The sequence below is a fragment of the Urocitellus parryii genome, chromosome 3 (genome assembly GCF_045843805.1).
Source record: "Urocitellus parryii isolate mUroPar1 chromosome 3, mUroPar1.hap1, whole genome shotgun sequence".
Classification (NCBI taxonomy): Eukaryota; Metazoa; Chordata; class Mammalia; order Rodentia; family Sciuridae; genus Urocitellus; species Urocitellus parryii.
Window position 1 is genome coordinate 219,718,611 of NC_135533.1, and position 24,956 is coordinate 219,743,566.

Genomic DNA, 24,956 nt, shown 5'->3' on the forward strand with positions numbered 1-24,956 from the left:
TGAGCAGCGAATGTGGCCTGCACCTACCCCGTGGGGATGCCAAACACCTGTGATGGCCCAGGGTCCCTGGGGTACAGGCCCCAGTTCAGGACTCCCCTGTAGCCGGCACCTTCTACCTGCTGGCACCAACCTGAGACTCAAGGTGGAGGCAGCTAGACTGCCCGCCCTAGGACGGCCCACCCCACGTGGCCTGGCCAAGGGCGCTGCTCCCCAAAAAACAGCACAGGAGACACTTTTCTGTTAAAGTCAGAAGAGTTTGTCTTGTTTTAATATCTCATCAGCTTTACATGGTTACAATTGTCTTAAATATTTCTGAAGTTTAAATACAATCTGCATAATAATGTTATAAAATGTAAACTTTCAGTGTTCTTTTAAATTTCAAAATCACACTTTTTTGGGGGGTCTTTTTGTCTTTTGCCTTTTTTTTTTTTCCTTTTAATACCTGAATGTTCTGCAAAAACTGAGATAGATGCAGGTCACCCTGCCCTGGCCGCAGTGTGACAGGGGCCCAGCCAGAGGTAGACAGCAGTTTATACTTTTTTTTTTTTTTTTTTTAATTTTTTTCCCCTTTACCTGAGTTTGGGCGTGATCTGCACGCCATCTGACAAGCCCCCGAGAAACTGAAACTTTGACCTTCGAGATGAAAGGCTGAGCTTGTGTTTGCCAAGAAAAAATGCAAAAGCCAAAATTCAACGGAAAGCCATGAAGGAAGGTGGGCCAAACGGTCAGAGAAAGGTGCGACTGTAGAACCACAACTCTAAACACCGCCCGGAGGCCCCATGCCCCCCGACCTCGCCACAGTGGACAGGGGGACAGCCTCGCCCAGGGCCCCACTCACTTCCAGGACCCTGCTAGCCCCTGCGCCCTGAGTTTGGGAGCCTGCCTGCTGTGCCCACCCAAGACCCCAGGTGCCAGTGGACAGTACCCACACCCAAGTCCCCTGGGCCTGGCAGGTCACCCCTTCCATATGTTTGCATAATGGGGTGCTGAGCTGTGCCCCAGAAAGACACTCCTTAGAACCCCTACCAGCAGACTGGCCAGGAGACAGGCAGGCCACTCAGGGCCCACCCTCCTGCCTGTGGGGACACAGGTCCCAGAGACTCCCACACATGGCTGCCAGGGCTCCAGGGTCCTATAGGCATCGAGCAGCCGGCAGGCCAGGTCCCTGAGTCAGGATCCAGTCCTCGTGCAAAGCTGGCCCGCCACACACCCCGAAGTGGGTCCCCACCAGCACACCACCCACGCGTCACCTGAGGGGGCAGGTGGAGGTGGCCCTGGCCCCGCGCACTGAGTACCTGGGTGGCCACTGGGCCAGTTTTTGGCATCAAAAGTCAGACCTGAGGTAGAAAGAAATGTGCAGTGGACAGTCCCCACATGGGGCCCTGGCACAGGACAAGGGGCTGCAGCCCCCAAGGCCGCTGGCTGCAGAGTTGTGGCCAGGAGGCCGAAGGAGCAGATTTTGGACGGAGTCCAGATGGTTCTCGGAGAGGGGGCAAGATTGAGTCTTGGGACAAAAAGACCCCCACTCCCAGGAATGATTGTGCTGCTAAGATGCCTGCCCCCAAGATGAGGCAGGCAGAACCTTCCAGAAGAAAAGCCAAGAGCTCTGGAGGGCCCCACCCCTCCTGGGAGGGGGGGGCCTGTCGACGGCCCTGAGACCTAGGAAGAAAAGGATTCCCTCCCTCTCAAAGACAGGAAAGGACTCTGCCAGGCCAGGAGCCTGCCTGAGGTCTGGGGGCCCAGCAGGCCAGGTGCCCTGGGCCCAATTAGCGCTCCCAGGCTCACCTGGGCCCAGCCAGAGCGACAGCAGGCTCCAGGGACAGGGAGCTGAGCTCGCCCAGGGGCATTCCCTGAACCCAGGTGGGGAAGGATGAGTTTCTGCCCCCCGTGGCTGTGGCAGAAGCGAAGCCCAGTTCTGCCCGGCTCGGAGGACACCTACTGACCTGGGTGGACTAGGGTCCTTCGTGGCCTCTATTGACTGTCCCTGTAAAACCATGAGGAGCCCCAGCCCCTGGCAAACCGGGTGAAGAGAAGACAAAGGAAAGAGATGAGAATGTGGGGGTGGGGTGCTGGGGATCCGTGGCCCCAAAATCCTCACCCTGAGCTAGGCCCGGCTGCACCCCATTCCCCCACATGGATAGTCCCCAAAATAGCCCTTTTAGGCAAGAGAGTCCAGCATATTCGTCCCTGAGTCAGAAGCCTGGGGGCTGCCACGGCGAAGTCCCCTCCCAAGCTCCAGGCCCTTTCTACTTCCTGGTTAAGAGTTCCAGGTCCCTGAATTGAGGCCAGGCAGCTGGAGCCAGCACCATGGAGGGTGTCCCGGGAACCCCGAGTGGGCCCACGAAGGGCGCATGCGCCGCCCTGCCAGCCGCTCGCACCGGAGTGCACCTGAGTGGCCGGGCCAGCGGTCCGTGGCCACGGGATGGGGCGGGAGCCCGCGCGTCCCCGGGAGAATACAGTTATTACCGGGTTGGTGTGTTTGCTTTCAAGTCCTTTTCCCTGAATGAACACAAATATATAGATATATAGATATATAGATATTCCTTTTCCTAAAGTTTGACCCCCCTCCCCAAGAATAAAATAGAGTATTTACAAACAAACCCGGAAACCTTTTAAAACCTATAGAATCTGAACATCGCTATTTAAAAAAAAAGAAAAAAGAAAGAAAGTAAATTTCCAAAGCATCAGGAAAAAACAAATTCAGTGGCTGTGGCTCAGGGGTCCCGCTCCGCGCGGGCGCAGGCTGGCGAGGGAGCGGAGCGCACAGCGCGCCCCGGCGCCGGGGCTGGCTCCTCGTGGTCCTGGCAGTTCCTCTCGGTGTCTGAAACCTGAGACTTCCCCGTGTTCCCCGTTCTCCCTGTTTTATTAAATTTGCTTTATATATATATATTTATATATGTATATATTTTCTTTCCTTTTTGGCGTCGGCTGGCTTCCTGGGGGCCTCACCCTCCCGCGCACCGCGCACCCTCCTGGTGCGCAGGGCCCCGCAGGGCGTGCTCCGTGGGTGGTGGCGGCGCTGGTGGCGGCAGGGGCGGCTAAGGCAGCGAGGTATCTGAGGTAGAGGTGGGGGGCCCGGGCAGTCCTGCAGGCCCGGCCTGGCCGCCTGCGCCGCCGCTGGTCCCGCCCGATGCTCCCCGGCTGCCGCCGCCGCCGCCGGAGTTGCTGCTGCCGCCACTGCTCTTACCGGGAGCCGAGGGAGGCGTGGGGGCCGGCGGCTGGGCAAACAGCACTCCTGACAGGGGACGGAAAGAGAGATGTCATGCAGGACAGGCCACCTCCGCGCTCTGACCCGCGGAGTGTCAGCTTCTCCGCCCTCTCTGGGGTGCTCTGGACCCTGCCAGAGCCCCGCCCTGCAGCTCCCCACAGCTGCCCCCAGCCCCGGCCGTGGCCTCCTGGGCCTGCCTTCCGGGGCTGGGGGTGCAGCCCAGTGCTTAGCGCCCTCACCGGGGAGGCCTGGGGTTCCCATTCCAGCACCAAAAGGAAAAAGGAAATAAAGAGGAGATTGGTGGGTGTGGTGAGAAGCCCCGGTCCAGCCGCCAGGAGGCTGAGGCAGGAAGACCACCTGAGCCCAGCAGTCTGAGACCCAACCAAGTGTGGGACCCCCATCGCAAAGAAAGAGGACACCACATTGCGGCCTCCCTGGGGAAGACCCTGCCTTTACCCCCCCCCACAGCAGAAGCGCTGGGCCCACCTGGGATGCCCATGGCCCAGGCGAGCAGTGGCCAGGTGGTGCAAGGCCGGGACTCACCTGTGTACATGATGCCGTTGATCTCCACCGACATGCTGATACTGTTGCTGCCATTGGAGCCAATCAGGTTCACAGCCGAGTCCTGGCGACTCTCAGAGGCTGTGGGGAGAAGAAACCTGTCAGGATGACCACAATACGTGGGCAGCGTCCTCCCCAGCCCCCTTGGGCTTCTCAGGGCTGTGGGTGCCACACTTAAGCTACATATACGACTGCATTTGTCAAGCAGAAACAAAAAGGTAAGAACTGTCCACAGTTAGCTTTTTCCATGACTCTGAATCTTAGGAGACACCAGAAGACCCCATCGGCTTACTTTAGGGTGACCACCACACACACCCTGACATGTCCTTGGCCCTCTGTCTCCACAGGTTCTGCACCTACAGACCCAACAACTGTGCATGGAAAACAGTGGGAAGAACAGCACACTGGAGCCAGGCCCTGGGGAGGCTGAGGCACGAGGATGGTCAAGGCCAACTTCTGCAATTTAGTGAGACCCTGTCTCAAAATATTTTTTTTTTCCCCCAAAGGGCTGTGGCATAGCTCAGTAATTAAGAGTGTCCCTGGATTCCATCTCCAGCGCTAGAAAAAAATGATGCCTGGACAGACTCCGGACAATACAGTGTAACAACTACATACCCAGCATTTACATTGTATTAGGTGCTCTAAGTCATCCACAGAGGGCTCAAAGTCTGCGGGGGACGCGGGTAGGCGGGAGCAGAGCAGGGCCTGAGCCCGCAAGCCCAGGAGCCGTCTTGTCACGCTGGGCAGCTGCTTGTGCACTTGCACAAGTCCCTGCTCTGGATACCAGCAGGCAGCTCTGGGTCACGGGGCAAGGACATGTTCTACTGTAGAAGGGATTGCCAAATAGTCGGTCACCTTTTCACACTCCCACCAGCAGGACCCAGGGGGCCATGTCCCCATATCCTGGTCAAGGAATCAACTCTGGCAGGTGGTGACATCTCTGTGTTCACTTGCAGATCCCCAGTGAGAAGGAAGCCAGCGGCGTTTCATGTGACTTCACTGTCTAGCCGCCCCTCCCCCACCGGTCCCTTGGCCCTTTTCTTAGGGACTTGCCGACACTCTGCGGGCCTGGGCTCAGAGGCCCTCAGTACACAGGGCCTGGGTGCTGGGTGGGTACCTTGGCTGTTGATCCGGATGCTCATGGGCAGCTGCGCCGTCATGGCCAGGAAGTTCTGCTGCAGTGCTCGCTGCATGAGCCGCTGCTGCTCATCAGTGACCAGGGCCATCTTCTTCTCAGGGGGCTCCCCAGATTCCAGCTTCTCCCGAAGCTGCTCCAGAGCAGCTGCCTGGGCTGCCACGGCGGCCTGGGCTGCCGCGGCCTGCACTGCGGCGGCCTGGGCAGCCACCACCGGGTGGCCCGCCAGGGACACGGGCAGGCGGCCAGGGACCGTGATGGGGATGGCCAAGTCCTCCTCTAGACAGAGAGGAGAGGAGTCGGTGGTCAGGAAGACGGGCCTGCCTCGCGCTCCACCCAGGCAGGGTGTGGACAGACACCTCACAGAGGAGGTGCTCAGCCTCCCCAGGAAGACAGACACCAGAGGGCCACTGTCGGCAGGGCCCCCGCGCCGGGACAGTGGGCTGCCGCCTCCAATGCCAGCAGCTGCCCTGCAGTCGTGTCTGGCCATGAACCAAGGGCAGGGGCTCCCCAGTGTCCCAAGCACCTGCCAACGTCCACGGAGGAAACCCACTTAGCAGGACAGAAGCTCTCCCCAAGCCGCAGAGCCGTGAGGGCTCGGCTGGCAGTCCTGGCTCCAGAACCAGCGGGCAGACATCCCCCTCTTCCCACACCAGGGTGCCACTCTGACCCCTGGCGTCTTCTCCCTGAAGTTCTTTCTAAGTCTCCACCTGGTGCTGCCTCTACTTGCTGGCTCTCCACTCTGGACCTTGGTGACACTGTGCTTTCTGCCTCAGAAATCTCTGGTCTCCACACAGACGCTGCCTTCCCAGGAGCGCCCTGCCCCTCTTCCCCCGTGTCTGCGGACCTCCCGGGTCAGAACCGCCATCTCTGCCTCGCCCTTGTCTCCCTGACCCCAGGCATGGGGCCTGGACAGGGCGCTGGGCAGCCATCGTAGGTATGGCTGGGACCCCTGAGGCTGCGAGGCAGCAAGTCCACAGAGGGCTGCATGAGCTGGGGTCAGTCCAGCCTCACTCTTGGGCTGTGAGGACGACCCTGGGAGGAAGGGTCCTCAGCCTGCATGGCAGGCAGGTGGGAAACGGGAACCGGTGGGGGTCCCCAGGCCCCGGGCAGGCGTGAGGAAGGACTCGGAGGCTCAGCAGGGGAGAGACCGTGGCTCAGCCTCAGGCCCGTGCGCCTCGCCAGCCGTACCAGCCCTTGCACACCACGCGCTCCTGACGACCCCACAGAGATCATCTCCCCTTCTTTCCACATGAGGAAAGCCAGCTCAGAGAGGGACAGTGACCTGCCCAGGGGCATCTAACAACAGCTTCCCAGACGGTTTAAGGGTCAAGGTGACGGATGACACGTCCCTTTGCCGATGTCTGCTGGGACAGTGTCGAGAGGGACTCCAAAGCTCAGAGGGAAAAAATATAGTGATGGCCTAGTAACGTCTGTCACGGGCCAGTCCGCAGGCTGCCCCGACCAGGGGTGTGCGGGCTCAGGAGGAGCACGCTCTGTTGGTAATGTCTGCCGTGGGCAGAGATGAGAAAATCGTGCTCGATGTGTCATGTCTGCTTTGGCAAAGAACTGGGAGGTCAGGACTGACCAGAGACGTCCGTGGGCTGGGTGTGGGTCTGCCCTGGGCACTGCACGTGAGGACAGCGGCCCTCTTCCGTGTCCCTGTAGGGGTTCGTCACGGCTGTCCAGACAGCAGAGACCCCAGGTGAAGCTGGACAGAGCCCCAGGTGGCCCCTACCTTTCTTGATCTTGGGGGCCGGGGTGATGGAGCTGCCGTTGGTGCTGGCCGCCAGGCCCAGGGAGGGCCCGGGCAGCTTGGGCGAGGACAGCGTGCTGTGGGCCCCGCCCGGAGAGTAGGTGAAGAGCGAGCCCCCGAAGCTCTGGCGCCGGCCCTCTCGGCGGTTGCTGTCGATGGCGGCCTGGAGCTCGCTGGGGCTGCTGAGGCCCCGCGTCTCGCACTCGTAGGGATACAGGTACTTCATGTACCTGTGGGCAGGGGACAGGGTGGCACCTCCGTCCAGGCCCCCGGGGCCCCGGGACGGCTGCCCACAGGCCCCCGCGCCGGGCGGCCCACTCACTGGGTGCGCAGGGTGAAGGCGGCACTGGTGATGGAGGTGGGCAGGTTCAGGCCCTTGGTGATCTCGCGCCACAGCTTCTTGTTGATGACCTCCACGAGGCCGCCCTTCTCCGTGACCAGCACGTACAGCATGAACAGGTCCAGCACCTGCTTGGCCATGATGGGGATCCGGTTCACCGGCGTGCCTGTAGGTGGGCGCGTGGTGAGCTGGGCGGGCGGCCACGGTCACACCCCAGGCATCGGGGGCCAGGAGCACCCCCGTCCCCAAGGCCACACAGGTCGCCGACCTGGCCCCAGGTCCCCTCGGGACTGTCGCCTCTGGCCAGACCCCTGCAGCATGGGGGACAGCTCTGCCTCGGCTCTGGGGCAGCACTGACCTCCCGAGGCCACAGGCCACCCTGGGGGACGTGTGAGGGTCGCAGACTCATCTCCAACTGGAAGAACTGGGCCTGGGTCCCCAGGGGCCCTCCCATCTGGTAGATGGCAGAGCTGCAGGTGAGGTGGTGGGTGAGGGAGGCTAGCCAGCCCGGTCTGCGGGCAGAGGAGGAGGAGGGGGCCAGCCCAGGGAGGGTCCATCTGCACCCACTGCCTGCCCAACCTCCTCTGCCCACAGCCTGCTGCAGACTGGCCCCTGCTGCCCTCTGCCCACCTGGCTGCTCAGGGCTGTGCACATCCTCCAGCCTCAAGCCTGGCTCGCCCCCAGCCCCGGGCAGGCCAAGCCCCTCATATCACACCCACCTCTGGAACGGGGCTGGGGAGAGGTCATCTCCTGCTGGGGCCTGTTGGCCGTCCTGCCTTACGGGGTCACTCAGCCTGGCACCCAGCAGGGACTCAGTGACCAGCAGCCCCACTGCAGGGCATGACCCCCTTTGGAGTCAGGGCCCAGCCCACCCACCCTGGGCACACACTAGCACTCTGTCTCCTGGGCCCAGCATCTCCCAGGCCTTTCCAAGTTGCCAACTCCCAGTGACGCTGCACACCGTGGGACACGTCTGCTGTCCAGCAACTCAGGAGGCCGAGGCAGAAGGTCCCCAAGTCTGAGGTCAGCCTGAGCAACTTAACGAGACCATGTCTCAGAACTGGGCTGGAGCCTGTTGGCCGTGGTAGAGCACTCCCTACCCCGTGTGAAGCACTGGGTTCGATTCTCAGCACAACATAAAAATTAAAACCCACTGACAACCAAAAATATAAAAAATAAAAAAAGTGGGACGGGGAACCTGGCTGGTGGAGGAGGGGGAGCCCTAGAGGCACCATGGCACCCAAATTCCATTTTTCAGCCCCAAAGGGAGGTAAGAGGACAAGCCGAGTCCCGGCTGCTCTGCTCAGCCCTGCCCTGCTCAGGGCCTCACGGGCTAAGCGAGGCAGCCACACCCTCGTCTCCGGTCTCCGCCAGGAGCAGGCCCAGCAGAGACGCGGAGGGCGGGGACGGACGGCCAGGGAGGCGGCAGGGTGCAGACAGGACACCTCCCCTCCCTCTCAGCCCCCAGTAAATTCTGGGCGAAATTCGGTTGGAGGTTTTTCCTTTCTGAGGCAGGAAAATAAACATTCTTGCTCTGATTGGAGTAAAGAAGGGGCGGGAGATCCAGGTCACGCTGTCCAGGGTGCAGAGTGGGGGACAAGTCTGCCCGGGCACTGGGGAGGGGCACCAGGGCCGGGGCAGAGTGTGGTTCTGGGTCTGGGGGACCCGAGCCCCTGGGGTGTGGGGGTGGGGCACAGGCAGGTGTGAACGGGGTGATAGCGACGGAGGGGCCATCTCTCTGGCCAGCTACGGCCAAGCTGGCCTCAGATAACGCACAGGGCCCCCCCCCCCGGGACCACCCTGAGTTCCCACCGGCACAGGAGGGGTTAACCCCAGGCTGCCGGGCAGTGAGGTCTGAGGCTGGGCCCCCCTTCCCCTGCCCTTCCGGTGGCAGGGCCTGGTGGCCTGTGTTTACAGAAGCCGGCAGAGGCCCACACAAAGCCAGCCCTGGGCCACAGCCCTGAGCCGGGAGCCGGCGGAACTCTCTGGGCCTTTCTTCCCCTGAAAAGCAGGGGCTGTCCAGGGCTCCAGGAGCCCACCCTGTGGCAGGACCCCATCCAGCTGGCCAGGGCTCAGGGGGCAAGAGCAGGTTCTGCCTGCCCACTGGCCACTTCAGGCAGAGGGTCCGGCTGTGGAGGCCGCTGCTGGAGACACTTAGTCCCCCCACTCCTGTCCCCGGGCCTGAGCCTGGAGCTGGGGAGCCGCCTGCCTCTGGTCAGGGTCTCTGCCTCCCCACCGGGCGCCAGTCCAGAACTGCCCGTGGCCGGCCCTCCCCTCTCGTCACCCCCTCTTCTCAGGGCTGAGGTCAGGAGGCCCTTCGCAGGTGGGCGTCCACCCAGGGGGATCAGGGGTCATGGCTGCAGAGGCACTTGGGCCAGTACCAGGGGTGTGAGGGAGACGCAGGCCTTCTCCTGCCCGCTGCTTCCTGGCCAGACCCCAGGGCTGGGCCTGCCTCTGCCATCAGGCCCCTCCTGGGTCCCAGCTGAGAGCCCAGGGGGGCCACCTGCAGCCCGGGAACTCTCCACGGCCCGGGCAGGGACTCACCTCGCTTCTGCATGAAGGTGAACAAGTCGTCCAGGAACTCCTTCCTCTTGGGGTCCCCGTCCAGTTCATAGAGCTGCAGGGGCAGAGGGGGCGGGCTAGTGGGCGCCGGACGGCAGGAGAGGGACCCTGTCGCCCTGCAGGGCTGTCCTAGACAGCTGGGGGCCCTGGTTCCAGGAGGGGGACGCACATGAGCAGGCGGCCCCAGCTCACCTGGGGCTGGAAGCGGGAATCCCTTCGCACAGCCCTGCAGGCAGCACCCTGCAGGCCACGGCGGCGTCCCCCGCGTCCCCTCTCTCCTCCTCTGGATTCGGGGTTAGGTCACCTGTCCCCCTGCCATTCCCAAGGTCCCTTCAGCACCAGAGCTCACAGGGGTCACCAGACACCCGGCCTGGGACCCTTCCCGCGGCCTGGGCGCCCCATGCACTCTGCTCCCCAGAGGCATGTCTGGCAGCCAGGGAGACCGAGGCCTGCACACGGGCGAGGGGCACGCCTGGGAGTGCCGGGGCCTGCTGGCCCAGAGACCCTCCCGCTCCATCCTGCTGCTTCGGCCAGGGAGGAACCCACGTGGGGGACCCTCTGGGACACGGGGGTCCCTGGCCCCGCTGGCCAGCCGGTGGGGTTTTGTGGGTGGGCAGGGGTACGCGCTATGCGGGGGCAGTAGGCAGACATGGTTAGAAGGTGCAGTGCGAGGGGGCCAATTTGCTGAGGAGGGGCAGAAGCAAACACCAGGCTTCAGATTCAGCTTGGGAATGTGCCTGGCTGGCTGCGGGGGGCCTTGAAACCACCCATTAGGCCCAGGGAGGACCATCTGTCATTAGGTCCCCAGAGCATGGCCAAAGCACAGTGCTGTCCCCAGGACATGCCTGGCCACCCTTCTGCCAACCGACACCTCTCTGGGCCTCAGTTTCCCCATCTGTATAATGGAGATGAGGGGGGCCTTCCGGAAAGGGGTGGTGGTGCCTCCAGCCCAGACCTCTGCCCTGGGTGGCGGAGGCCAAGCAGAGGGCCAGCAGCTGGGCCTTTGTCTACGCCCCACCCCGGCCAGCGCCAGACTGGCCGGCCCGCATTCCTGTGCTGATTTATGGTGGCCAGGGAGGCCCTTTCCCTCCGGCTGCCTGAGGGGTGCGGGGCCTGCAGGTAGACGTGGCTGGCTACAGTGGGACGATGCTGGGCACGTGCACGTGTCCACGTGGGGCTGGGCCTGTAAGCTGGGCTGGTCCTGGGTCTGGGGTCCGGTCTGCCCTGGCCCAGTGTCCGCATGGGCCCAGAACCCAGCAGTGGCCCACGAACCCCCAGTGGACGGGGTTTCTCCGGCTGCGACACTGCAAGCTGAGCCAAGACGCACGGAGGCCAAGGGGCCTGAGGCCTGCCACCGAGGACCCGGCACCGGGCTCCCGAAGCTCACAGCCCCCGCCACCTCAGGGGCTCATACGGAGGTCACTGCATACGGTGGGGCCACACTGGCCTGCCCTGGCCCTAACACAGGCCACAGGCCAGGACCCTGGAGCCCCGGGGCTGGGCCAGGCGGGAAGGGCTCCCTGGAGCCTGGGAGGCCGTCCAGCACCGCCCAGCCCCGACCGACTTCAGCCTCCCCAACTGAGGAAAAGGAAATTCCTGCTGCCGCGAGCCCCCAGGTGGTGGTCATCTGCCACCACAGCCCCGGGACACCAGAGGCCCTTCCTAGTCAGGTGGGGGCCCACCCCCCACAAGAGGCCCGGCCTCCTTCCTCAGTTTCCCCATTTTTCTTGAAGAAAAGCATGCGATAAAAATTCAGTGGCTTAGGGCCAGTGGACAGCACCAGCTGGCACGCACAGAGCCCCGGGTCCATCCCCAGCACCACAAAGGCCCAATCACAAGCCCCTGCCCTGGGCTTGGGGACAGCCATGGACCTCACACCCCAGGAAAGAGCCCCAGGCCGCAGCAGCTGGGGGGGTGGGGAGGGGGCAGGGCCATCAGCCTCCAGGCCACCTGGTAGGCAAGTGGTCAGCGGCAGGGCAGTCAGACCCCCATGGAGCTGCGCATTGATTCCAGGCCATAAAGGGAACGTGCAGACCCTCAGCTGCCCATGGGGGGGCCTCTTCAAAAGGCCGTTGCTGTGGGCAGTCAACAAAGGCTGCTGCCCAGCTTTATAGGGCTCTGGCCCCGAGTTCCACTCCCCTGCTGGGCATGTCCGCCTGGGTCAGCTGGTGGGGACCCAGGGGACAGTGTCCAGGGCACCCTCCTGGCCCGTGGCCCAGCAGCCCCCTGGAAAGGCCCCAGGCGACACTGCCAAGCGGACACCCAGGCTGAGGTGGACCTGCCCCTCTGGAAAGGCCGGAAGTCGGCAGTGGCCCCTCCAGAGCCCACAGCCCCGTTGGAGGGAGGCTGGGCCGGCGCTGGAGCCTCTTCCAGGCAGAGGCTGAGATAAGCAGCACCACCCAACTGCAGCTGGACCTTGCGGGCCTCACCCCAGGCTGCTGACCCAGAGACAAGCCTCCACCCACGGCTGCCCCCACACCTGCCCCTCCCAAGTCCAGCACGAGTGTCACAGGGCTCACGGCCCCTTCCTGGCCCCTGACGAGCTCATGGGCCGGGTTTCTGGTCCAGCCTCCCCAGGACCCCAGGGACCTCTGTCTGCTTCCCTGGGTCCAGCCTCAGGCCGCCCGCCACGGTGCTCAGGATGCTCACTCACCAAGCCCGGCCGCTCTAGGCTGCAGGTGACCCTGGGCCCTCCTGCCCTGCCCCAGGAGGCTCAAAGCCTGGAGGGCCAGGCAGAGGCCACTGGGGGTGTGCACTGACGGCAGGGCGCCCATCTCTACTGTCCTGGGGATGGGGTGGCCCTCCCTCCCTGGCTCCTTCTGGGCCACAGGGTCCCCACGGGCATCTCCTGCCTGGGGTGGCTTCCTCCCTCCTTATTGGCATGGGTGGGTCGATAATTACCAACAGTGTCCCCAGCACTGCCCGCTTCTCAGAAGAACAACTGAGGACAGGAGTAAGACTGAGGGGCCCCTCCTCCACTCAGCAGCCCTAGGGTCCTTCCCTGTTCTCTGGCCCTTCGTAGCGCCCCTGGGCCTCCCCTCTGCTCCTACCGCAGGACCTTTGCACTAGCTATTGCCGCAGTCTGGAATGCAGGTCTCAGACCTCCAGGCTCCCTCCTTCCCACTCCTCAGAGGCAGGCTGCCCATCTCCTGGCCCCTCCTTGGCCTGACCTTTCCTCTGCTTAAGTTTCCCTCTGGGTACTTGCCTCAGGGACTCAGACACACAGACAGGGCCGGTGAAGAGCCAGTAGGCCTCCTCTCTCCCGACACCCTGCCCTGGGCGCATGGGGAGGAGGCGGGGGGGCTGGAAAGCAGTCCCAGAGCTCAGGTGTGGCCTGGAGGACAGGCAGGGGGAGACCGCCCTGGCCCAGAAAGCAGGAAGGTCCTGCTCAGGTCACTGAAGTTGTCGGCCTGGCTGACCACCCCTCAGCCACCTCACAGTGGACAGAGGTGGGGCTCAGCTGCTGCAGGAGGGGCCTCCAGGGAGTCCCAGGCTCAGACCTGGCTCAGAAGCCCCCAGCCCCCTAGGCCTGGGGGGCAGAAGGAAAGTCCCGGGACAGACCCCTGAGACTTGCAGAAAACCCACCAAGTGACCAAGGCCAGTGCAGGGCCGGCCACCTGAGGTCGCCCAGCAGAATGGCGCCAAGTCAGTCCCCAGCGGGGCCCCACCGGGCAGCTGTGCCAGTTCCCAGGCTCCCAGGGGCCTGGGCGGCTCCACGGGAGGGGCCAGGGCCCCCACAGAACCTTTGCCCCCCGCGGTGTCTGCTCGGCCCCCCTGCCGTCCCCGAAGGCTCCAAAGTCCATGGGGCCCTGCCTGGGGGGCAAGGCCTTGGCCAGGAGGGTGGACCCCAGGAACGAGGACACTCAGGCGGGGCCTGCTCTAGCCCCAGAGGCTGGTCCCCTTCAGCCACCAGAATCAGGAAAAACCCAGAAGCGGCCCAAATGTCCCAGGTCAGAGCTCCCAGGAGGACGGCCTGCAGATGTCCAGGGTGGGAGGCCTGGGGGAGGCCGGGCCGTGGGAGGGGGGATCTCCAACAAGGTGCCTTTCACACGGTTCCGCGTGGCTGACGAGAAGGCAAAGACCGCTTCCCACGCGGGCTGAGAAGGGCTGAAAACGCTCAGAGAGAACGGGGACCGAGATCGGATCTGACTCAGCTGCCCCCACCTGGCCCTGCCCAGGTACCCGGAGGGCCTCAGGACCGGACCCGGGGCAGGCAGGAAGCTCCGCAGACCCAGGGGACACTGAGCACAGCAGACAAGCTCGCTGCAGGGGCGGGGCCTCGCTTCTGAGAATAAACGTGCCGACGTGAAACCCCACCCAAAAGACCACTGTCCACGGGCCTCTTGGCGGCCTCCCCGACCCCCGCCAGGACGCCACGGCCGACAGTTTCCCTGGGGCCTTGCTTCTCCCTCTGGCTCCCCCACCTGCCCGCCCACCCAGCCTCGGGGTCTGTGGGTGCCAGCCAGCCCTGGCCTCCCGCAGGTGCCCACCAGAGAGGAAGGAGAGGGAGCCCCACTTTCCCAGCACCCAGTCCAGGCTGGCAGTGCAGCCCCTCCGCCGTGGCCACCCGACCTGGGCACCTGGTGCAGGGGCCAGGCCCGGCCAGCCCACACCACAGTGGGAGGGACATCAGGCCCACACCCTGGTGCCCACGTTACCTCAGGGAAACCCAGGCAGGAGTCCCTGGTGTCTGGCAACCGGGTTGAGGGACGTGGCCAGGGGACACCCCTCGAGGAATGAATGGCGGGGGGCCATGGTGTGTGGGGGGGCAGGCCCTGCAGCCCCTCCTGCCGGTCCCTGGTTTACCGTGGAGGGTCGGGTCCCTGAGATCAGGGGATGGAAGCTGGCCCTGGGGTCCCTGGGTCCCTGCAGCAGCAGGCCCAGCGGGACCCGGGGATTTCAAGTCTCAGGGTTTCTTCCCATTTTGGAAACTCCCAGGAGGGAGCAGGGGCCAGTGAGGGCCATGGCCACAGTGACTGCTGGCCGCAGGGCTGGGCCAGGAGGGCCACAGACCGCCTCTCCACAGTCTCTTCGGAGCACTTCTGTGTGCTGGGGCTGACCCTGGGCACACAGGTGTCCCCGGCAGACAGGTGCCCACGAAGGAGCCCAGGCCGCCGGGGGACGCAGAGATCAAACAGGCTGTGGGGAACTGACGGCCAGGCTGGGGGTCCGCAGAGAGGCCGGCCCTCGAGGACCGGGGCCGGCTGGGCTGGGTTCAGAACAGCAGGCGGGACCTGGGGGCCCTCTCGGGCTCTGCCTGGCCACAGGTCTGCCTCTGGATGCACCTGACCAGCCGGGGCTTCCCCGCCCAGCCTGGGCCCAGGGCCCTTTCGCTTCCCGTCAGCTCTGCACCCAGCGCGGCCTCCTCGGGCTGGCAGGAAATTGGGGAAGTGATTCTGGGCAGGGCAGAAACATCTGGCTGCCCGCCACCCCCACCCCCAGCGGCCCGAGGCCCCCGTGAACACACAGGGCGCCCCACCCACCAGGCAGATATTAATAGTGCTCCTGAAATGACCCGGCCACCTGACCCATGGAGACGGCGCTTCCAGGGGCTCCTCTGGGTTTCCGGGTCACAAGACCCGGGGGAGGGCACCGACCCCAGACGCTGCTTTCTTTCCTGGTCATCAGGAGCCACCCTGGAACCTCAGTCTCCTCATCTGCGAAGGGCCAGAGGGTGCACCTGGAGCACCCAGGTGGGAGACAGGGACAGATGAGAGCACTAGACGCTCTGGAAGATGGGTGGGTGGAGGCCGGGGTGGCCAGCCCTCTCCACAGCCAGAGACGCTGAGGCCCACGCGGTGGCACCCGGGCAGCAGGGCAGACACTTCTAGGAAGACTGCCGAGGAGGAGGGCGCTATCCCCCCGGGCAGCACACCATGACGCCCAACGCTGGCGGCCGGGGAAGCCCCCGCCCCTGAGCGGCCCTGGGCTGAGGGCTCCCTTCTGTAGGTGCAGACCCAGAGGCACCACGAGGTCCGAGCCCCTGGCCTCCTGCTGGGGCTCGGGAACAGACGCCCGGTGCCCGGTGTCCACTCAGGCAGCAGTTTCACGCTCCGAGGAGGGAGACACCGACCCAGAACCCCTCCTCCAAGCTGCTCCCGGGACACACTGCACAGGGGGCCCGGGCCCCCAGACCCAGCTGTGGGGACCTTCCCCCCCGCCCAGAAACGGAGCCCAGAGCTTCGGTGGGGTCCAGCGTTCTGTCCACAGGCGTCAGGCCCAGAGAACCCTGACCCCAAGAGCGCGCCCACCTCCCTCCACGACCCGCCCGCCCCAGAAGGCCCCAGGAGGGACCGCCTGGCGGTCAGTGAGTCCTGAACGTCTGTCAGAGTCACAGTGGCTCCCAGCCCCTGCCCTGGCCACCAGTCACGTCCCCAGGACAGGGACGAGGCCGACCCAGGACGGGCAGGCCCAGCAGCCCTCGAGGCGTGGCCTGGGCCCAGGGCCTCCTCCACCAGACCCCAACTCAGGGGAGCTGCCCAGGGCATGGCCAGCACCCAGCCCCCCGCCAGGACCCGGGGCCACAACGTCACAGGGAAGGCAGAGGACAGGGACCAGGTATAGTGGCCACTGGACAGGGGCCAATGCCCAGCTGCCTGGCCCTTCTGTACCGGAGCTAAAGCTGGGGCAGACGACTGGAAAGTGGCAGTTACCAGAGTGACAGTGACACCGTGACAGTGGCCGGCAGGCCTCCCGGCACCATCCCATTTTACAGATGGGGAGACCTGAGTCCTCGAAGAGGACGTGCCGGCCAGGGGCCTGGGGCTGGGGCAGCACGGGGACTGGCGCCCAGAGGTCACGACCACAGAGGTGACCTCAGCCGGGCTTCTCGGTCCCCTTCCTGTCACTGGGCGCCAGGATGGGCTGGAGGGGGAAAGGGAGGGACAGCCGAGGGCCCAGGTAGGGCCCTTGGAGGGCAGGGAGACTGTGTGCCCCCACCGGCAGAGCCACCTGCCTGAGAGAATGCAGTGTGGAAGGACTGTGGTGACGTGGGACCTGTGAGGCCTTGGGCAGCCGCCAGTCTCCAGCCCCCACCAGGAACCCTCGAGAGGCTCGCGGCTGGCCGTGAGGGAAGGCCCGGGACCAGGCAGAGCAGACGAGGGTGGCCAGGCCCAGGGCAGGCGGGGGGCGGGAGGTGCTCAGAGCCCAGCAGACTCACGACCGAAGGCAGGCCCCGGGGGAGGCTGGGCGCCACACCAGGGCCACAGGGCCACAGATGGCCCGTCCAGAGACTCCAGGCAGAGCACGTGGGCACTCAGACAAACAGGACCACGCCCGTCCACCCAGACACAGGCACACCCTGGGAGATAATGGCCGGAGACAGTCCCGCCCTCTGCCTGGCTGGCACGGCCCTCTGGCCTGTCCCCAGCAAGAGCCGGCACACAGCCGACACTCCACATCGCCTGTGGAAGGACGAGGCTCAGACACACGTGGGCACCGACACAGCACCAGCAGCTCTGCCCCAGCCCTCTGCAGCCCACTGGCAGAGGGGGGTCCCTGTCCCTGACCAACCCCAACAAGGGCCCGCAGAGGCCTCCGGCGGCCTGTGGCCTCGAGGTCTGCAGCGCCCCCCCCACACTCACCCCAGGGCCAGGCTCCCTGAGCACCTGTGGCGGGCCAGGCCCTCTGAATTTTTGTGTGACAAGTGACCAGAACCTGGAGCTGGAAACCCCCGAGCTGTCCTTTCCCCCTCCCGGGGGGCAGTGTCCAGTCCTGCTGAGGGTGGGCCAACGTTGCCCCAAGGCCCCAGGGAGCCTGCTTCCTGCATCCCCAAGTGTCAGGGACCCAGGGACCCTGGCTGGTGGCCACGTCACCCCGTCTGCTCCGTGGTCCTGTAAGCTGCCACGGCACGGGGCCACCCTGCGCCTGCATCTTAACGTGCACATCCACAGAGAGCCTGTCTCCCGAGGAGGCCGTTCTGAGGTTTGGGGAGGACGCGGGGGTGGGGCTGGTCACCCAGGACACGAGGGCCTCAGTGTGGCCACTCTGCTGGGCAGGGCCTGCCAGGGCAGTGGGAGGAGCCAGCCCCACCTGCCCCCTGCCATCCTTCTGAGCCCCACAGACTGGGCCCAGCCCCGTAGACGGGGCAAGGCCGCGGCCTGCGCCAAACCTTCAATGGTCAGAGATTAGTTACCGTTTAACCCCGTGACCCCAATTGTCCTGTTGCCGTGCACAGCCCGGCAAGGGAAGAAGGGGCGGGCCGCCCCCTGTCCCGGGTGCCCACCCACCAGGCCGGCACCCGCCCTGCCCCCCGGAGAAGCGGGCAGCTAGACGGGGCCTGGCCCAGGCCTCCCAGCCAGAGGTGGAGTCGCCGGGCAGCTGCAGAGGTTCAGGGCCCCCCTCGCGGCCCAGCGTCTGCTCCAGGCGGCTTCTGGGCCCATGTGGCTTGGAACTGAGTCAGAGAATCTAGGGGCTGGACAGTTTCAGAGGTGGGCCCTGGGTGGGGGCAAACCTGGCCCAGCTGGACACCCCACAGGGGCAGGAGAAAGGCCATCAGGCCCCGGTGTGATGCCTGTTTCTCAGGCCCAACACTCTCGGGCACACCAGGGGCACGTGAGCACACGTACACCCAGACATGGGCACCGAGCTGCGCCAGGTGGCCACAGAGGTCTACACCCTCTGAGTGGGCACCACTGTGACCCAAGGAGACAGGCGCACGACCAGGACCTGGCACATGCAGAGACCTGGGCCCGAGACCCGCACAGCCAGCACGTTTGGGGTGGGGTGGGAAGGCCTGGGGAGGCTCCGGCTGCCCACCACATCCACTGCCCGCCGGGCACCGCTCCCTCGGTGCCCGCGTGTGTTATTAGAAAGCGTGGGGTGGGTGGGGCCAGGCGCTTGGCAGCAGCCACAGAACAGGGAGCCAGGCCTCGACAGTGACCCTGCGGCGGTGACCCAGTGGCCGGGTGGTGGCTCAGGGGCAGATAAGGTGCTTCCGGCTGAGTCAGTGCGGTTCCCAGGGCTGGCACGGGCCAGGGCACTGTGCCAGGGGATGGTGGGCGGGCATCCTCCCCGTGCCCGCCACAGCCCAGCTGGCCCTGTGCCAGCAGCCACAGCAGCTTTGATGAGGCAGACGCTGTCCGCCGAGGGGCTCCTGGCCACCTGCCCTGCCGGTCTCCTGGGCTGGCCCAGCCTGCGGGAAGCTGCGCCCGGTTCTCACCAGTTCCTGCCTAGCACCCGGTGCCCAGCGCCCTGGCCTCTGCCTCAGCCCGCCCCTGGGAAATGCCCACCGTACCCCACCCACAGGCTGCTTCAGCCAGCCTTCCCTGCCGCTGCTGACCACCGCTGACCAGGGACTCCAAGGAGGCTCCACGCCCCCTCCCTCCCTCGGGCGGACCCCGCCCAGGAGCCCCGTCCCACTCTTTCCCAGTTTTCCCGGTTTCCCCGTGCCTGACCCACCTCACGTCCAGCCCCGGGCCCCAGAATCGGGCCCTGCCCTGCTTTGTCCAGCTGGGGCACTCCGACACCCTGTCCTCCACCCCAGCCCTGGCCCCAGGCTGGGTCCAGCTCTGGATCCCTCAAGCCCCAGGTCACCTGTCCACCTGCCTCCCAGCTCTGCCCCACCCAGCCCTGTAACTCTGCTGAGCACAGAGAGAGGCTCCCGCGGTCCTGTAGGACCGCGGTCAGCAGGGCAGCAGGCCCCTGTGCTGGCGTCCAGCCCCAGGAGGAAGTCCACCACAGCCAGCAGCTTGGGACCTGGGGAGCAGAACCAGGCTCAGCACGGGCAAAGGCTGCTGCCCCAGGAGCCGCCTCAGACCCAGGCTGGAGTCCAGGCGCGAGGGCAGCAGAGGCCCAGGAGGTCAGAGCCCCCAGCCTCCAGGGGAAAGTTCCATTTTCCCCTTGAAGAATGCTGTTGGGGGCTGGGGAGGTGGCTCAGCTGGTCGAGGGCTGGCCTCACCCGCCCAGACCCTGGCTCAGTCCCCAGCACCGTCAGAAAGACAAAGAAGAGAAAATGCTGTTGGGTCTCCTTCTGGGGCCCCAAGTAGACCTGACAAACGTACAGTGAAGCAGGACAGTGCTCTCCTGTCACCTGAGCCAGTCCGCAGGCTGAGGCAGGAGGGTCGCAAAATGAAATAAAAGGGGTTGGGAGGCGCTCGGTGCCCGGCACTGATGGGTGTGCGCTCTGCCTCACAACCTCTAAACGGCCGGATGCCAGGCGGGACCCCCGGGGCTACCTCTTGCTGTGGTCACCGTCACAGCCTTCACTCCAAGCTGCCACAGCCTGTGGCTGAGCCAAGACACGAGAGGGCAACAGAGGACAGGCTGCGAGTCAGACAGGTCACGGGACACCAGGGTGCTACAGCCCAGGCCCCAGACTCTCGGGGCGGGGCCCACCTGGCCCGTCCAGCTTTCAGCTCCAGGGGGTGTCTGGTGCCGGGTCCCAAGGTCTGAACATGAGGGTGACGCTGACCTCCGCCTGGCTCGTGGCCTCTGGTCAGATGGGGGAAACCACGCTGGTCTCTCCTCTGAACCCCAGTCGCTCTTGGCCCCCGCCCTGCCCACCCTGGAGCCACCTGCTGGGGCCTGGGGCGTGCACCCTCCCGGCATGGCTGCAGACTTGGTTTCCTCGTCCACGGGCTCATGCAGCCCCTCTCCTGGACAGAGCAGGGACTCGGCTCACCACTACCTACGTGTCAGTGCCGTGCACGGTACTGGCCTTACTGAGTCTGTGTGGACGGCCAACGGGGGGAAGAACCCGACGTACCACACACATCAAAACCACAGTGAGGACGGGGCTGGGGCTCAGCGGTAGAGCTCGCCTAGCACGTGCGAGGCCCTGGGTTCGATCCTCAGCAGCTCATAAAGATTAATAAAATGAAGGCATTGGAAAAAAAAAGAATTAACAAACAAACAAAAAAACACGGCGAGATGCCACTCGACCCCACCAGGGCAGCTAGAACCCTCTCTGGAAATCAAAGCCGCTGACGGCGGTGCAGGTGAGACCCGGAGCCTCACTTGGGGCTGGGGAGGCAGCCTCCCCTCACTGCCCTCCCCACCGCAGACAGAATCGCCCCCACACCCAGCAACTTGACGCCGGCACACACCCCAGAGAAACGGACACAGGCGTCCATCACCCAGCCAGGGCAGGTCAGCTCAAGTGCCCTGGGCGAAGGCCACAGCCCGTCCACCCGGAACATCCTTGGCCAGGGCGGGAGCAAGGGGACAGTGGAACGTGGACGGACCTGAGGACCTCACACTCGGTGGGCACCAGACACACAAGGCCCCTGTGGGACCCAGTGACAGGAGGGTCCAGAGATGGACGTGGACCCACGGTGCAGGGCTGGGGCAGGATGGTGACACTGGGGACAGCAGCTCAGGGTACCAGGCCCATTTTGGGGCGATGGAGCTGCACACGGAGGAGTTGTGTCTCTCTGGAAATACAATCCCCACAAAGCTGCGTCAGTTTCCCTGCTTTTGGAATCGATTCGGCCTCCGCAGGAGTTTCTGGGACTCAAGGTTCAGACCTTGAAGTGGCTGAGGATCTGGAGCCAAGGTCTGCCCGTGTAAAATGGCCACCTGGTGACCAGAGGCCACCCAACATGCGTCCAATGCCAAGGGGCTGAGATCCCAGTCTCTGTCTGTGACGCAGCCCAATCCGCAGCAGCTCCGGCCGGCCAGCCTCCCTCGGCCAGCCAGGCTCCCAGTTTTCAAGGAACCGCCCTCCCCCGCCTGGCCGCCCCCCAGACCCACAGGCCCCGGCCGACCGGCAGCTGTCGAGGATCTGCAGGCAGAGTCTGCCCCGGGCCCTGCCAAGACCCGGAGGAAGCAGCAGACCGGTGCCAAGCGGCGGCCAGCCGGCCAGGGCTGCCACGTGCCAGGAAGGGAGTGGGGCGGAGGCCAGAGTCAACACGGCCGGCGGGGCCCAACATCTGTCGGGCCAGCGGGGCCTGGGCTGCTGTGGACACGAGCTGTGCAGGTGCCCAGCGGCTGGGCAGGAGGCTGCACCGGCCCCTGGGCCTGCCACAGACAGGCGGAGGCTGAGTCCCCGGACTGCAGGGCCGGCCCGGTGTGCCCAGCACCCTCCAGTTCCAGGGTGGCACCTCACCCCTCACACGCCACGCTGGGCCTCGGCCCTCTCGTGGACATGCTCCTCGTGTCCCCCCGGCTCAGGCCAGGCGTCACCTCCTGAGGGGCCAACCCTGCCAGGAGCAGTCCCACCCCGCCACCTGGGTGCCCACAGACTCGTCACTGAGCACCTCCACCCTGAACGCTGTCCCTGAGGACAGTCCCCGGGTACCTGCCACGTAGCAGGTGTCATAAGCCCGTGGCCCTGAGACGCCGAGGTGCCTCCCTGTCGGGCCTCGGGGTCCCCTTAGCAGCTTTCTGCTACGGGAGGCACCTTTGGCCCAGATGGGGTGGTCCCGCAGACAAGCCAGACCACGGCTCTGGTGGCCAGCCTCCGCTCCCAGCTCACTGAGGGCTCTGGGGTCAGGGAACGTGACCCTGAGGGGTGGAGGTGCCTGACCAGGGCGCACGGGCCTAGGCTCCCCAGGGGCCAGGCCCAGAGCACCCAGAGACCGTCCCTCAGTTCTCTGCAGAGTACCCCTGCCCTGGGGAGGCACTGCTCAGGGAGGGGCACCTCAGGGGCCAGCTGAACTCCTGGTCCCAGGGCAGAGTGTCTCTGGGATACCCCGACACCCTGAGGGCCCCTGGGCAGGTGCCAGGGGGGTGGGGCCTGGTCACACCCAACAAGAGTGACTTCCACCAGGACCGAGAGCCTGAGGCCAGGACACCCAGCCAGTGAGACGGTGGGGCAGGTCGGACCCTCCGGAGCTCTGTCCCTGCCTCCCTGCCTCCCTCACCCAGCCACCACCGACGTCTCTGCGCATCTGCCAGCTTCCTGACCACTGAACCTGCCCTGGGGCTCTCCTGCCCCGCGCACAGTGGGCCTGGCCAGCAGCCGCCCCCCAGGCCCCTGTGCCCCCTGAGGCCTCCAGGCAGGCAGCCTGGTGTTGGGAGGGTGAGGTCACCTCCTGTGGTGGCCCCTGCTGGGAGCCCAGGGTTGGGGTTCCACTGGACGCACCCGGAGGTCGGGGCAAGGCCCAGCTGGCCAAGGGCCGGAATGCAAGCCCAGCCGGCAGCCGGCCGCCATCTGGTTTCCATCTGCCCAGCCCAGCGTGGCCCGACTTCAAAGGACCCCTGCAGGCCACTTCCTCTGGCCCCGTCGCCTGGCCGCCTGGCCTGCGGGAAGGGCCAGGGCCGCCCCTGCTTCCTCCACCCCTCGCAGGGCCCAGGAAGCTCCTCTGGCATCCATAAGAGCCCCTGTCAGCTCAGCCCCAGGCCCGACTGTCCACCCACAGTCATGGCACGTGTTGGCTCCTGCGGCCTCGGCAGGCACCCAGGGCAGCCAATAGGGACCCTCGGCCACCTCTTGGGCAGGCTCTCAGTCTCCTGCCACCACAGCCAGGGCCACCCCCCAGCCAGCTCTCAAGAGATGGACTCCCCGCCACACACCCACCGTCCGGGTCACCCAGCCCCACGGCTCCACCCCAATGCTCACTGACAACAGAGGCTGCCAGCCTCGTCCAGCTGCCCACCCTGCCCATGCCGGGCCCCCAGGGGCGTGTCTGTCGGGGAAAGTGGAGTTTGCAGAGCTCCCAGACAGCTCCCCACACCCGGTGCCCACGTCACCGCGCTGGTCCAACCCCCTGGCCACGCCGAGGAATCTGGGTGGTGGCACCCACAGGAACCTGAGCCCAGGGGGCCTGACCATGGTGTCACGGCCAACCCGAAGGCCCGTGGCACCCCACACCCCCGCACTTAGCCGCAGAGCCCACCTGCTTGAACTGCTCCTCGTAGGTCCAGTCCCCGGGGTCTGGCGGCTGCAGCTGGGGCCCTAAGTGGGCGGCCCCTCCGGGGTGGGCTGGGCCGGGCCCCTGCCGCTCAGGGCCGCCTGGTGCCCTGGGAGCACCCTCCCCGCGGAAGGCCTGGGCTGGCTGGGCCTTGCGTGGAAACAGACCGGCAGAGCCCGGGCCCACGGGACCTGGGGGGCCCAGCCCCTCCTCCTCCTCATCTCCCTCATCCTCGTAGTCGTCCTCATCCTCGTCCTCGTCAGCCAGGTCTTCCTCCAGCTCTTCCTCCTCCTCCCACTTCGGCTTCCTGGGGGGCACAGGGCACAGGTCAGAGAGCAGGACATGGCTCCTTCCCTCCGCCCAACCTTGTCTCCCCCCTGAAAGTGGGAGGGAAGGCCCCTGCCCATAGGGCCTGCCCAGTCTGCGGGCGCCCAGGATGCCCCCAAGTTCCCAACTCCAGGAGAACCTGAGCGGCTCTGCCCGGGGCCTTGGCCGAGGCTGCTCCTTCTGCTGGGCCTGCCTGACCCTGGCGCTCTCCCTGCCTGGGGAGCACTACTCCTGCCCAAGGCTGGCCCTGGCACCCGCCTGCCTTCCCGCATCCCTGGCCTGGCACCATCTGCTCTGCCCATGGTGAGGACCCCAGAACACTGTGGGCTCCCTGAGACCAACAGGGTCTCAGAGACACCTCCCTGCCAGGAGTGGGCCCTGCGGAGACCCGGGCAGTGTGTTCCACACAGGCCAGCCTGGCTGCAGGTTTTACCTGCCCCATGGCTGGGATGCTGCAGCCACAGCCAGGCCCTCAGTCACACTGGACACACTCCCAGTGTCCAGCTCCAGGTGTGACAGCACCCCCCACACTGAGGATGCACACCGCCAGGGGCTGCTGCCCAGGAGGACAGCGTTCGCTCCTTCAAGCCTGCCCCCCAGCACAGGCATGTGCTCAACCACCCCTGCTCCATGACGGAACCCCAGGGTGCCCTCCCTGCAGGAGGTGAGGCTCAGGACACCACTCACAGGTCTTCATCGGAGCCCAAGTCCTCCAAGTGCGTGGCATCTTCAGTGTGTCTGGAGCCTTCCCCGCCTTGCCCAGGCAGGGCTGGGGAGCCCGGAGCCCCCTCCTGGGCCGAGTCCTCATCCTCTGAGCCTGGGGGCCCGTCCTCAGAGCCCCCAGGGCTGGGTGGATGTCCCAGGCCGGCCGCAGCAGCCCGCATGGCAGCCAGTGCGGCCATCTGTGCCCGCTGCATATGGGCATTCTCAGGTTCTCTGTCCTCATCTAGGGGGGCCCGAGCCCGGGGTCCAGTGGGGGGCTCAGGCAGCGGCTGCTGCCGGGCCTCCAGCTCCTGGCGTGCCCGCTGCTGCCGCTGCAACAGGGTCTCCATCACCGCCTGCAGCTTCATGGCCCTGCGGGCCAGGCCGCCACCACCCCGGGCACCAGGGGTGGGTGGCGGGGGTGGCCCCGGCGGGGAGGGGGCCCGGCCACACTGCAGCGTGGGGGCCTCCGGGGAGCCGGGACAGTGCAGGGTGGCGGGGGGCGGGGGCGGGGGCCGCCGGCTCAGGCTGAAGGCTGGTGGGGCATGCCAATGGTGGGTTGGGGGGTCCTG

General features: G+C 65.6%; 1 protein-coding gene across 1 annotated transcript; it reads right to left on the reverse strand.

Moving 5' to 3' along the window:
* Positions 1–270: 270 nt before the first annotated feature.
* On the reverse strand, positions 271–24,752 carry Arid3a (AT-rich interaction domain 3A). Its single transcript, XM_026414018.2, has 8 exons — positions 24,370–24,752; positions 23,341–23,662; positions 9,545–9,617; positions 6,983–7,166; positions 6,643–6,890; positions 4,887–5,183; positions 3,752–3,850; positions 271–3,235 (listed from the first exon to the last, which is right to left on the reverse strand). The coding sequence occupies exons 1-8, from the start codon at positions 24,750–24,752 to the stop codon at positions 3,039–3,041; spliced, it is 1,803 nt and encodes a 600-aa protein (XP_026269803.2). The 3' UTR covers positions 271–3,038.
* Between the last annotated feature and the right edge of the window lie 204 nt (positions 24,753–24,956).

Coding starts and splice junctions, on each gene's coding strand:
- Arid3a (XM_026414018.2), bottom strand. CDS start 24,752: ATGAAGCTGCAGGCGGTGATGGAGACCCTGTTGCAGCGGCAGCAGCGG. Junction 9,618..23,340: donor ACGAGGAGCAGTTCAAGCAG/GTGGGCTCTGCG, acceptor CTGCCCCTGCAG/CTCTATGAACTGGACGGGGA. Junction 3,236..3,751: donor CAACGGCATCATGTACACAG/GTGAGTCCCGGC, acceptor GTCCCCTGTCAG/GAGTGCTGTTTGCCCAGCCG.